General features: G+C 38.5%; 1 protein-coding gene across 1 annotated transcript in view; it reads left to right on the top strand.

Moving 5' to 3' along the window:
- Positions 1-14,902, top strand: part of baz2bb (bromodomain adjacent to zinc finger domain, 2Bb) — a 95,056-nt gene that overhangs the window by 51,801 nt on the left and 28,353 nt on the right. Inside the window, exons 5-13 of the mRNA XM_081367777.1 lie at positions 2,171-2,320; positions 4,772-4,929; positions 5,256-5,462; positions 6,847-7,188; positions 9,927-10,356; positions 11,264-11,533; positions 12,285-12,339; positions 13,898-14,006; positions 14,095-14,196. Of these exons, the coding sequence (XP_081223903.1) occupies positions 2,171-2,320; positions 4,772-4,929; positions 5,256-5,462; positions 6,847-7,188; positions 9,927-10,356; positions 11,264-11,533; positions 12,285-12,339; positions 13,898-14,006; positions 14,095-14,196 (1,823 nt within the window). The remainder of the gene's footprint in view (positions 1-2,170; positions 2,321-4,771; positions 4,930-5,255; positions 5,463-6,846; positions 7,189-9,926; positions 10,357-11,263; positions 11,534-12,284; positions 12,340-13,897; positions 14,007-14,094; positions 14,197-14,902) is intronic.

The following is a 14,902-nucleotide window of genomic DNA, read 5'->3' as shown; positions in this document are numbered from 1 at the left end:
AAAGACATGCTCGAATTACCAGCGGAAATCCACCAGTACCGTTGGAGTCAAAAACATTATTACAAGCTGACCATTTTGAATCGAGCTACGGCAAGCAGGGAGTTTTGGACATTGGCTGGTTATGTACTTGCTCAAAAATTTATTTGGGATAATTTTTAACCCAAAAAAGTTACAGACTGCAGCTTTAAAGACAATGATTTGCCTGCTGATCTATTGGGATTTTCACTCATAACCATCTCTAGGGTTTACAGAGAATGATCTGAAAAATAGAAAATATCTATTGAGCGGCAGTTCTGTGGGGGAAATTGCCTTGTTGATGCCGGAGGTCAGAGGAGAATGACCAGACTGGGTAAAGCTGACAGAAAGGCAACAGTAACTCAAGCACTTGTTAGAACAAGAGAAGAGCATCTCTGAACGAACAACACGTCAAACCTTGAAGCAGAGTGACTACAGCAGCAGAAGAACTGGAAACTGAGGCTTCAATTCACACAGGCTCACCAAACCTGGACAATAGAAGACTGGAAAAACGTTGCCTGGTCTGACGAGTGTCGATTTCTGCTGCGACATTCAGATGGTCGGGTCAGAATTTGCCGTAAACAGCATGAAAGCATGGATCCATCCTGCCTTGTATCAGAAGTTCAGGCTGCTGCTGGTGTAGGGGTGTGTTATGTATTTTCTTGGCACACTTTGGGCCTCTTAGTACCAGTTGAGCATTGTTTAAACACCACAGCCTATCTGAGTATTGTTGCTGACCATGTCCATCCCTTTATGATCACATCACAGTGTTCTTCTGATGGCTACTTCCCAGTAGGATAACAACATGTCACAAAGCTCAAATCATAACATAATAACATAACATAATACTTTATGTGTCCCTTTAAGGGAAATTTGTTTTGGGCAAATCATCTCAAACTGGTTCCTTGAACATGACAGTGAGTTCAGTCACCAGATCTCAGTCCAGAGGAACAGGAGATTCACATCATGGATGTTCAGCTGACAAATCTGCAGCAACTGTGTGATGCGATCATGTCAATATGGACCAAAATCTCTGAGGAATGTTTCCAGTGCCTTGTTGAATCCATGCCAAAGAATTAATGCAGTTCTGAAGGCAAAAGGGGGTCCAACCCGGTACTAGCAAGGTCTACCTAATAAAGTGGCCACAAGCATCACAACAAATACTACCGTGAAGTGTAAATATTTCTAAGTTTAAATGTTATTAAATATGTCGCTTTAAAAAATGGGGAAAATGCTTAAAAATGTTATTTTTTACAAATGTTATATGTGAACTTCGCATGTTTTTGTGAGCACATGGGCAACATGCATCACCTTTATAGTGCTTTCCATCAGTCCAGCGGTCCACACTGAGACCATGACATTTATGAAGGCCTGAATGCTTCGGGTCAGAGCTTTGCTTTAACCTCCTGAAGCGCTTTCAGCCCCTCACAGACTTTAAACGCTTCACGACACGCAGTATTTCTTTCTTAGCAGGAGCAGATGAGCAGGATTGTTGCTGTAAAAGAGATCGGGATTAAACCGATCTCTTTATTAAACACTGAAACTTTAAAATAGATCTAAAGTGATGCTTTTAAGGTTGTTACTTATATTTAATATGATGCTAATTGTTGTGTTGGACATGCTGTACTATTTGTCATAAAGTGCATGTTTACAAGAACCGTGTAACCACTTTTGGAGAAAATATCATGTGATGTCTGCTTTAGATTCACCATCTTCAGTATGTTTAGACTGAATGAAAACACACAACAGAGGCCTGTAATCACAAGATGGGTTTTCTGTATCTCTGAATCATTTAGCATCACTCCTGAATGAAGTCAGCGGCTGTTTGTATGGATTTGTTTGCTCACTGAGGATTTATGAGCTAGTTTGTTTGTGGTTATGGCACACGTGAGAATAAATTAAAGCAATTTTTGTGCTGTTTTATGGACACTTCAAGCAAAGGTGAGGTGCTTATGTGACGTGTTATTGATATTGAGAGTGAGAACAATATATAGAAACAGCACTTTTTGGCTTTAACACGATGCAAATAAAATGAGAAACTTTGAATGCTGGCGACAAATGTTTGGTTATTTAAGCCTTTATGCAGTTTAAGGAGAGAGAGTCACACACATCCTATGAAATGTTAAATTGTATGTGCTCTTCTGTGTTTCCTCAGATTGGTGGCGTTCTGTAGACGCTCAGGGTCAAGGGGCAGCGGCCTTTTTTCCTCATCTTCTGGGTCTGCCGGCATTATTCAGCACATCGTCACTGAACCATGAGCAAACCCTCCTCCAGTCTCACACTCCCCGACGCACTCCTGCCAAAGGTGTATTAACTACCCCTAATAAATTGTATTAAGTGTATTAATTGCCATCATATATACCTTGATGGCATCATTGTGCTCCAATCATGAAGGCTGATCCATAATGGTGAACGTGATTTCACCAAGTACCACATGTTCCTGGATCAACACCTTTGTTGATCCTGGAACAACTTTCCAATCAACCAATCAGATTTGAGGGACAAGTTTACAGTTTATGTCAAGTTTAGGCTTAGACCCAGGGTGAGGTGCTTCAACATCAGTGTTATTCACCTGTCATTTCCCTCTGATTTTAGGGAAAAGTTATGGGTAGGGTTAGGTTTAGGGGTAGGGATAGGGTAAGGACTACATTTTGGGACAGGAATATTATTCCAGGATCAACAAAATATGTTGATCCAGGAACATGTCTTACTTGGCAAAATCACGGTGACCGATCCATAATATAGGCAATATAAACAGGAGTGCACATAACTTTTTTGGTCTGGTTCTCAAGGGAGCATGTGGAGATGCTGCTGGTACTCACACTTATCCTACAATCCTATAATTGTGTGTGTGTGTGTGTCCGTTCAAGCGCAAGTAAATGCACACTTATCCTACAAGCTGTCGTAATCACTTTCCTCGTGACTGCTCTTCTCACTATCTTCCTTCTCTCGAATATGGTAGATATTAGGGGTGTGATAAGACACTTATCTCACGAGACGAGACATGAGATTGGGTTCACGAGAACGAGATTTTTGCACAATATTTTATAGAAATCCTCAATGACAAAATTCATAACTGGAAAATAGTCTGCAGGTGCATTTTGAAACGTTTTAACTAATAATCTTCTTACATGCGTTGGGGCCGTGAGTGACTGAGCAGAGCGTGCAACACACACACACACACACACACACAGACGGAGGTTGCAGCAGAACAAGAAGGGAGCGGAGAGCACAGCGCACACACACACAGTGGAACGCGCTTCGAAGTTGTCCATCTTCTGAAGCAGAGCCGCTCGCAAAGTCACAAAACATGCTGAGCCAGAGCATGAGCCTGAGCCAGCCTTTTTTCTCTTTCGGACAAAAAACGAAAATGCCATTTTCGGCCGATATTTTTTGCCAGCCGAAATTTCGGTGCTTCCCTACTTGTGACATAACCGAGAGAATACTTGCCGAGACGGGTATTTTGACATAATTGTGTGTGTGTGTCCGTTCAAGCGCAAGTAAACGCGAAAGAGAAATCAATTCGGTGTTCGAGGCTTCTGAAATGCGCCTCTCTCTCTCTCTCGTTCTCTCTCTCTCTCTCTCTCTCTCTCTCTCTCTCTCTCTCTCTCTCTCTCTCTCTCTCTGCGTGCACGCGCTTCGGGACGGGTGTGTGAGGCTGTGCGCACAGAAAACAGCGTGCAAGTTGTGGTTTAAAATCGTTTGAATGTTTAAATTGGCAAGACAAAACACGTCCAACTGATAAACTTTCCCTCTATGATGGTTAAACTTAGCAGTTAATCCTCGAATCACATGCGTGGCGAACCGTGGGGCCTGGCCCATACGGATCACGGATCCGTCGCACCCCTAATAATTAATGAACACACTTATCATCATGATTGCTATCTAACCAGAGATGGAGAATAATCCGACTCCAGTAAGTAAACGTGTCCCTGTCCCTGAAAATGTTGGTTCTCAAAAGCGCTTCCCTACACCTTTTCTGCTGCATAATCGTTTATTTTTACCACGCATGTGCACCAGTTATGTGCACCCCTAATATAAATATCCTGCCCTTTAATTATGACAATTTTCTCCAAATACAAAGGAAGAATTGCTTTTATCCTTCTAAAATTCACAGTAGCAGAATATATGAAGTCAAGTCTGCTGGCATGCACATGTTCTGATGTGAGATACCATATGCCTGTCTTGTCATGTTGCTGAATTGTTTGTATTCACTTCAGTTTTTTTTTTTTTTTTTTTTGCTTTCTATTTAATTGTCTCCTGGACATAAATTCATTTCTGGATTGTTTGCTTTATTTGATGTGCAAAAGGCATACAACTTTTACAGCACCTTTTAAGCATGTTTTTCCTTTTTAATAAGTGGGTAACTGTGGTAAACAAGATTTGTTTTCCTTCACACTAATCCTCATCTGCAGTATGTGACGTGTCTACGTTCAAGTATTTACTGTGAATCTCAGTCTAGCCTCAGGACTGAAACACTCTGCTGATGCTTTATAGTATTTAACATATACTCTGTGACTGTGACATGTTAATAAACACATTTATCTATCGTATATTATCTATCTATTTACACCTCTACTGTCCTTGTGATGAAAATAATCCTCACTGATTTCACAGGCATCTCTGTTGTTAGATGACATGAGCTTGGTATTTGGTATATAACCAAAAAAAAAATTCCATTCATTTTCAGCTTAATCTAGTTGACTGTACAGTCACACTGTAACTGAAGATTTGTTTGTTTCATACATGATATCAGGGCTGAATGGCTCCGTCAATGGAAGAACAAACTCGAGCTTGGCCTCCACACCCTCTCCAGCCCTCAAACCTCCAGTTCAGACCAAAAGCCTGAAAACCAGCCCAAAACCAGCACTGAACCAGCTAGAAGAGAAAACTAGACTCAAAACAAAGGACCAGGTAAGGATTACATGACATTTGATCATCATTTACATCATTCACACCATCATGTCGTTCTAAACCCGTATGTTATATTTTCTAGTGGAACTCAAATCAAATGTTTCATTCAGTACATAAGTTGACTTGTGTTAGTAGATAAACTGTTAATATTGTCCTGATATATGCAGCATATCGTGCTATTATGCTGTGAAACCACTCACTGCCGTTGACACTTTCTGTCAAAAAAATATCATCCACCTTTTTTGGGACTATTTTTAGTTTGTCATGTCAACTGGAAGGGTTTGTGTTTGGCTGATGCTGTCGACTGACATTGCTCTTCCTGACAGAAGGTTCATAGCAAAGTGCCAGATGACTCCATCAACAGCGACAGCCAATCAGCATCCAGCTCTGACAGCTCAAGCGATGCTCTTAGCAGCTCTGACTCAGACGACTTGGAGGATGACGACGATGATGATGATGATGATGATGATGATCAGAGTGATGATAGTGTGGACTCGGAAAAGTGCGGAAAAGATCCGAAAGGTATCCGAAAGGTATGTGTGTCAGTGAAAAACTGTGTTGTTAATTTTATCTAAAGCTTAGACTGTAAAAAAAAAAAAAAATTGAAATAGATATAAGTGAAATAAAATGAAATGAATTAAACTAAAACTGAAATGTGTAACACTTAACAATAAAGTTCTATTTGTTAACATTAGTTAACAACTAAAATACTTCTAAAACATTTATTCATCTTAGTTGTTAATTTTAACATTTACTAATACATTATTAAAATGAAAAGTTGCTCATATTATTTAATGCATCTGAGAAAACATGAACTAACAATGAGCAAGATTATTTTTATTAACTAACATGAACTAAGATAAATACTTTAACTGCATACGGTTTTGCTCATTGTTAGTTAATGTTAACTAATGGGAGCTTATTGTAAAGTGTTACTAATAAATTACAGATACATAGAAATTTCATCTATTTATTCATCATTTTCATCAATTAAAAAAAAAAATGGCATCTTTGTATTTTGGTTAACATGTTTTAAACCATATACAATTTAAGCCTTTTATATCAATCTATTCTGAAGATAGCCTTTGATTTAGTAGACATTAAAGGTGCTCTAAGCGATGTTGGGTGACGTCACTTCTTGTTGACGTTCGAAATATTGTCAAACAAAATGGAGGCTAGCTCGACCCTCCCTCCTCCTCATCCCGTCCCCTCCCCCCTCCCTTACATGCTTCCTGAAACAGTCATGAACCGTTTAGAAAAACCAAACTGGATTTACGCACATGTCCAGCAAAAACAGCCTCCTGAATGTGGGATTGGAAGCCCTTCTGCCGGAGGAGTTCTCGCCACCTTTTGAACGTTTTTCCGATGTAAATTCGGGACTTTGCGCGTTCCTTCTCCTTTTCCCTATTCTTTGTTCATCGGAACGTCGTCTCTTTGGTTGTGTGTCGGCCATATCAACATACTAAAGAATATAAGATTTTAACGTTAGTTGTTGTCGTTTTCTAGGACATCTCTCCTCTAGCTAACTTTCCTCTTCATGCTTCTCTCTCCTCCACCCCCCACACCCCCCTTCATGTGCACGCGCACTAACCCCCCACCCCCAAATCATTCTTGTCAGTGATTGGCTGGAACACATGTATGTTATGTTTCGTGGTCCAGGCTGGGCCAGTTTGTTTTTGTTGCCGTTTTTGAATTCTGGGCTGTCTACAGAGACCGCGTTTTTTTACAGTGTGTTCAGAGGACAGGCATCAAGCGAATAGTGAGGAGATGTTTACTGTATGTGACAAAAATAGTTTCGGCCTAAAAAACGCGTGAAATCGCTTAGAGCACCTTTAATAAGAAATATTATTATAAAAAATGTTTGTGCAAAATATGAAGTTAATAACTTATTTATGGGTTATTTCACTCTCGTCCCAGCCGCCATCACACATCCAGGCCTCCAGGCCCGCGGAGGAGCCCAGCAAACAAACCAGTGTCATCCAGACTGGAGGTCTAGCAGAGAACGCAAAACCTCTTGCGTTAGTCACACAGCGACGCAGAGACCGGGACGCACCGTCCCATAAAGACCTGCCTCTGTCCTTCCCGAAAACCGCCTCGCACTCATCCTCTCCAAAACCCCCTTCCCTCACCCCATCGCCGAAGCCTCGGCCTCAGGCTTTTTCTCCCACACCGATCTCCTCGAAATCCAGTCTGAAGACGTGCAGGAATTACCTCGACCAGACCCTGCTGACCATCAACAACAGCAGCAAACTCAAACAGGTAACGCTCACTTTATCCTTTATCCTTAAAACACAAGAATCTTTTCCTTTTATTATTGAAAGATTTTGAAAAAAAAATTTCAGCAAAGATGCGTTAAATCGATCTGAAGGGACAGTAAAGGCATTTATAATAATAATAAAAAATTATATTTCAAATAAATGCTGTTCTTTTGAAATTTCTATTCATCAAATAATTTTTTTATCATTAAGCAGCACAACTATTTTCAACATTGATAGTAATCAGAAATGTTATTTGAGCAGCAAATCATCATATTAGAATGATTTCTGAAGGATCATGTGAATGAAGACTGGAGTAATGATGCTGAAAATTCAGTTTTGATCACAGGAATAAATTACACTGTAACATATATTAATTTAAAAATATTTCACAATATTCAATTCAATTCAAAAATTGCATTATTAGCTTAACTGTACATAATACATATTGCCAAAGCTTGGAATACATAGAATAATTATAAAGATAATAAAATATTATAACAAATTTAAATGTACAAATTAAATTAATTGCGGTAACCAGCTCTTTCTGTGTCTGCCGGTCTCTCTCTCTCTCTCTCTCTCTCTCTCTCTCACACACACACACACACACACACACACTTTGCTCTCGGGGTAACCAGCTCTTTCTGTGTCTGTCGGTCTCAATGGCTAGGCTGTGTTCACTCAGCCTGTACTTGCTCAGGATCACACACACACACACACACACACACACACACACACACACACACACACACACACACACACACACACACACACACACACACACACACACACACACACTCAGCCTGTACTTGCTCAGGATCCGTCTCTGCTTTGTGTCTCTCACACTCTGGAGATATTCTTCCAATTCATAATTTAATTTCAGAGTTCGATAGAATTGTAATTTACTTTGTGTTTTAGTTTCCTGATCCCAGTGTTCCAGATATGTATTTTTAGACTGTTTGATAGTTTGGTTTATTCTGATGTTAGTGTGAGGAGCAGTGCTGGTCCGAGACTGGTTAGCGTTAGTAGAGTTAGTCTGGTTAGTGAGTATCATAACCCAGCTGACTGAGGAGACTCTTTTCAGGGTTCAGTTCTTGAGTTTGTAGAGCTTTAAAATGTAGCGATTCTGTGGGACTTGATTTTTAGATGCATCCAGAATTTGAAGGATCTTTTTTGCATATTAACAATCAAAGGGAATTGGCCTAATTCTGCCCTACATGCATTATTGGGTGTTTTCCTTTGTAGTTTTAGAATAATTTTGCAGAATTCTGTGTGTAGGGCTTCTGTTGGATGTCTGTCCCATCTAGTGTAGCTCTGATCTACACTCACCTCCATACAGCGCAATGGGCTGAATTACACTATCAAAGATTAGAAAGAAAGAAAGAAAGAAAGACACACACACACACACACACACACACACACACACACACACACACACACACACACACACACACACACACCGTCCTGTAGAGTGAGTCCAGGTCCTGTAGACTGTTCCAACTATATCAATAAACCATATATTTTGCATAACCAAACAATTGTTTTGCCTCTTCCTTTATGCTTTCAATTCTTTATACATCCTTAATGCATATGAATGAGCTAATTTGCTAAACACTTGAGCTAATTTTAATCACTTTGAGTTCAATGAGTATAGCAAACATTTTTAACCAATACTGTAATCATTCAGCGGATTAAATAATTAGTTATAACTCTTTTCTGGGTGAAGAATTCTGTGCAATTCGTATTGCACATTTGTTGTTCGAATACATAGATTTTTATAATGTCATAAACTTTACTCGCTTACAGCACTTTGTAAAAGTTTGTAATATAATCTGTTATGCCAAATAGAATCAAATGCTTTTTTGAAATCGACAAAGCATGCAAATATTTTTCAGTTTTTTGGTCCGTTTCACGTGTTTATTGAATCTGACTCGAGCTCAGGACATTGTGTTCGTTACGGAAGCTTTCAATTCTATTGTTTAAAATACTGCTAAATAACTCCCCGAGATTATAGCTCACACAAATGCCTACAAATTATTAGGGTCCAATTCATTTCCACTCTTATGAATTGGCGTAATAAGTCCTTGGCTCCAGATGTCAGGAAAACAGCCTGAACGAAGTGTAATGTTGAGTAATTTGACTTAAATTTAACTTCCTTTTTGGCTTTTGAATTTGTTTGTCAATTCTTCACGTGTAATTGGGAAGTCAAGTGGATTTTGATTATTTTTAACTGTCTCTTCATAAGTTTGTAGATTTTGTTTGATCACATTATAATCGTCATTGAGTTGTTTTGATGGGATTTCTTTATATACGTTTTCAAATTTCTTATTCCACATATCCCAGAACTGATTCTGATTTATTGAATGTTCTAAATTCTTTTATACTTTTTGGTCAGATGGTGTTGCTTTTTCTGTTACAGCATTTTTTAATATTACCGTTACAGTATTTTGATCAAATAAATGCAGCTTTAGTGAGAATAAGAGACTTCTTTCAAAAACATTCTTACCAACCATTCTTTATCTGTAGTGTATATCATATGCATAATTCAATTCTCAGCTTGACTGTTTATTACGGAAACAATCTTCTATAATATAATAAAAACAATATATTCTAAATATTGTTCTGAATATATTAGTTGCGTATATGTTCCTATACTTGTGCAAATCAAGGCAGCGAGTGAATAAGTCACAGTGAATGACAGATGAAGTAATTGCATCTCACTTCTGCTCTCTTTCCCATCAGCCATCACTACCTCAGAAGTCGATCAAACAAGCCTTTCCTCCACCGTTGAGAGAAGCACAGGAATCACCATACAGTCCGTTCCTCCCGTCTCTTCCTAATGAGAACCATCATCCCGGCGCGGTGCAGGACGCTCCTCTGGCCCTGATTACCAAACCTCGCTGCCAGAGTGCACGTGTCCCTGATAAACCACTGCTGGGTGCCACCAGCCCCACACACAACACCCCCATCAACCTCACCACCAGAGACACCTCACCCGGTCTCGCTCTGAGAGCAGGCCGAGGGAAGGGCTGTAAAACGGCGAAGAGAGAGAGACCGTCATTGGTGGAGAACTTCAGGGGGGCGGAGTCCAACCTCCCCGACAGTAAAGACTCCGATGACTCGTTAATGGAGGATGAGGATGAAAATGACATTTCAAACGACAGTCTCTCAGGTCAGCGTGATTATTAATCATTCAGATCTGAGGTCAAGTCGTAATCTCGCCTCTGGCCCGCCTATATCAGATAACCCGATGTGATTGGTGCAGCTCAGATAGAGGGGCATATTTAATGAGCATCATTATTCGACACCAGAGTAACTCGCTGAGCAAATTCAACTTGTGCTCTCGATTACCAGGGTATTAACCAATAGGATCTAACTGTAAAGTATTATCTTTTCAGATAAGAGTTAATTGTACTATGAAATTTATTTTTAAACTGTTCAAACTCAAAATGTCCTCCTTAGTGGCAAAAAATTATAATCTTTATGCAGTTTAGCCATTGTTATGTTAAAAATATGGGTACACACTTTGATACAGGTCAAATTGACCCAAATTGGATTCACCAAATAGTCATACTTAGAAAAACAATCAGGTAAAAACATACCTTTAACATTAATAGTTCTCACATATTACACACACACACACACTCACAAAATTATTTTTTAGCAACTTTTTCCACAAACTGTAAATTTTCTAAACAGTATTGCAAGTATTTTTTAAAAATATATATTTTTAGAAATTTTGATACAGAAGTAGTGTGGGAAAGTACAAGATCATGGGTTCGATTCACAGTGAAATTGTATGGCAAAAATGTATGAAATCAACCGTATTAATTTCTTTGGATAAAACTATCTGCCAAATGCATAAACGTAAACAACCTCAGATGGTAGTTGAGAAACTGACATAAGAAAACTTACATAAGCATAATATAAATTTTGTATGCAAATTTCACAACACATCATGGTGTCACTGTCAACTTTGCGAGCATGTTCATGATCCCAAATGCCGCTAAAGTGTATTTTTCCATACATTCATACACGAGTAAACAGACTCTTATATTATTATCATTGTTATTTTGCAGATTCTGACAGCAATTTAGACAGTGATTCTGATGATGAGGATGGCAAGGATGAAGAGATGGACACAGATTCAGAAATGGACAGAACACCACTCAAACTCAACAAATCCTCAGCGTCTGCACTGGACTCCTCCCACAACACTAGCCCCGCCCCCCTCAATCTACAGGTTCATAAAACACCTGTCACAGCCACACCAACCATGGTGACCAACTCTGGGAATTCAGCCAATCACAGCCCTCTTTTCTCATCTTACAGTGTGGGTGCACCCCCAGGTATTGTAAACAATTGTTTTTTTGGATATTAATAACTTGAAACGAAAAATATCTATATAAATATCTCTAAAAATTATATCTTAACACTGAAGCAAAATTGTCCTGATCATATTGTGTACGTCATTTCACTTTGAGTTTAAACCTGCAAGTATGCTACCGGTGATAAGTTTGGAAATATATATATATTTTTTTTTATGTTTTTGAAAGAAGTCTCTTATGCTCAACGAGGCTGCATTTATTTGATGAAAATACAGTAAAAACAGCAATATTACAATTTGAAATAACGCTTTTCTGTTTGAATACATTTTCAAATGTAATTTATTCTTATGATGCAAAGCTGAATTTTCAGCAGACATTACTCAAGTCTTCAGTGTCACATGTATGAAAAATATATGAAAAATATGAAGTAGCTGTTCTCAACATTGATAATAATAATCAGAAATGTCTCTTGAGCAGCAAATAATCATATTATAACGATTTCTGAAGGATCATGTGACTCTGAAGACTGGAGTAATGATGCTGAAAATTCAGCTTTGCATCACAGGAATAAATTACATTTCACAATATATTCACATTTCAAATTGTAATAATATTTCACAATATTACTGTTTTTATTGTATTTTTCATCCAATAAATGCATCCTTGATGCCGTAAGAAACGTATTTCTTAAACATTAATGATTCCGAACTTTTGACTGGTAGTGTGTGTGTTTCTTGTGATTTATTCATTTGCTTATCTACCTTGTCCCTAGGGAAAAGGAGAAGAGTCACAGATGAACGTGCGCTACGGAAACCTCTAGAATTCGGGTGGGTCATGACTGTAAAGCCATATCATGTTACACTTATGATGCATTGCTTTTGATTCATTTGCAGGCATTGTATCACTTCTTTTAGGCCTAGATCGTCCTCTGACACATACAGCATTTTAAAGTTGTGCAGAGCAATACACTACAGTGGTGTTATTATAAACCATCTTCCACAGTTTCAAGAGAATCTCTGAGTAAGTTTATAGCAGCTTCCATTAAACAACAGCACATCTGGTTTAATGACAGACATTTGAAGGACACTCTATCGCCCCCTTGAGTTCAGAGGTTTGTTATTGCCGCAGTAATGCAAGAATCCACATGATGTACACAAGACTGCACACACTTGACAGAACTACACACATGCATCATTAACAGCCTTTCATCTGCTGCAGCTGGTTCTCTTCATGCCTGGTTCAGATTACACAATTGTTTTGTCTGTTACGATAGTCACTGTGTCAGATTACGCGATTTTGACTCCTAAAATCTTGTCGTGTCGTGGATGAGAAACATGTCAGACTACACGTTGCTTTCCGACCAGTCATCGCGTGCCGTATCACACGCACACATTCACTCGCACACATATACACACACACAAGCATGCACTCACTCACACACACATTCATACACACACACACACACACACACACACACACACACACACACACACACACACACACACTCTCGCTCACTCACTCACACAAACGCTCTCTCACTCACTCACACAAACGCACTCACATGTACTCTCTCACACACACACACACACACACACACACACACACACACACACACACACACACTCTCTGTCACTCACTCACTCACACACACACACAAACGCACTCACACGTACACTCACTCTCACACACACACACACACACACACACACACACACTCTCTCTCTCGCTCACTCACTCACACAAACGCATTCGCTCACTCATGCTCACTCACACACTCACTCACGCGCACACACACACACACACACACACACACACACACACACACTCTCTCTCGCTCACTCACTCACACAAACGCACTCACTCTCGCTCACTCACTCTTTCGCATGCGCACACACACACTCACTCACTCACTCTTGCAGTGGTCACACTTTAGTTGGGGAAACACATATTCACTATTAAGTTCATATTTTGCCTCAATAAACTTCTAATTTGTCTGCTACTTAATAGTAAGGTAGTTGTTTAGTTTAGGTTAAGGGATCTAGAATATGGTCATGCAGAATAAGGCATTAATATGCTTTATAAGTACTAATAAACAGCCAATATGCTAATAATATCCTTGCTAATAAGCAACTAGTTAATAGTGAGAATTGGTCCCCAAACTAAAGTGTTACCAATGCAGCTAATAAAACATATTTAACACATGCTAGCTTATTTAACTGAGTTGAAAACATGGTGATGCTAAAGTGTCTAAAAGGAATGGTTGAACAAACAGGTTTTCCTGCCACTTTTAGGGATATTCCGCCTATAAATGACTGACTTACCGTTGTCTCATTTATGCATCACTTGGAGTCTATAGCATGAATTGAAAACTCTTTCTGTTTGCAGATGGCAGAGAGAGACGCGCATCACAAACATGTCTGGGCGTTTAAGGGGAGAGGTGGCGTACTTTGCTCCGTGTGGCAGAAAGCTCAGACAGTACCCTGACGTCATCAAGGCAAGAGAACTTGTGTTCGACCGGTGTGGGCTTCTTAATGACCGATGCTCCTGCCGCTCTATTAATCTCACCTTCTCACCCCTCACAGTATCTGACCAGAAACGGAATAAGCAACATTACACGTGATCACTTTAGCTTCAGTGCTAAAATAAAGGTTGGCGACTTCTATGAAGCCAGAAATGGACCGCAGGTACGTTGTTCCACTGTTTATTATAGTTTTACACGACTGTGAAGTCAAACAAGTTGAACAAATGTAATTTGATTTTCTTTTTTTGGGGAGCAGGGTAACATAGTAGTGTTAAAGTGTGCAGTTTTGTAAATATTAGATTAAAAAATATAAAAAATAATAAATAAGCCATCTAAGCAGTGATAATAGTAATACAAATAATAATAATAATAATAATAATAATACATAAATAAACAATTTTAGATATAATTGTGTTATTTTACTATCACTACTACTTCTACTAATATTATTATTATTATTCTAAAAAAAATCTGTATTCTCTAAACAATGTTTTTTTTGCTTGGTGTTAAAGTGTTTTAAATATTAATTTTAAAATAAAATAAGCCATCTAAACAATAATGATAATAATAATAAGTAATTTTATAGAATATAGAAAATAGAATTTTAGTCTTATTATTATTATTGCCATTTTTATTCTACTATTACAACTACAACTACTACTACTAATAATAAATATAAATCATAAATATATATATATATTTTTTTTTTTCTAAAAAGAAAATATTATTCTCTGAACAATTTTGTTGTCTGTTGTGTTAAAGTGTTTTAAATATAAAATGAAAAAATATCAAATAAAATAAAATAAGCCATCTAAGCAATAATAAAATTTCCCCCCTTTATTCCCTAAATTATTTTCTAAACGATGTTG

The sequence above is a fragment of the Scardinius erythrophthalmus genome (assembly GCF_964197995.2).
Source record: "Scardinius erythrophthalmus genome assembly, chromosome: 6".
Taxonomy (NCBI): Eukaryota; Metazoa; Chordata; class Actinopteri; order Cypriniformes; family Leuciscidae; genus Scardinius; species Scardinius erythrophthalmus.
This window is presented reverse-complemented; position numbering and strand designations above follow the sequence as displayed.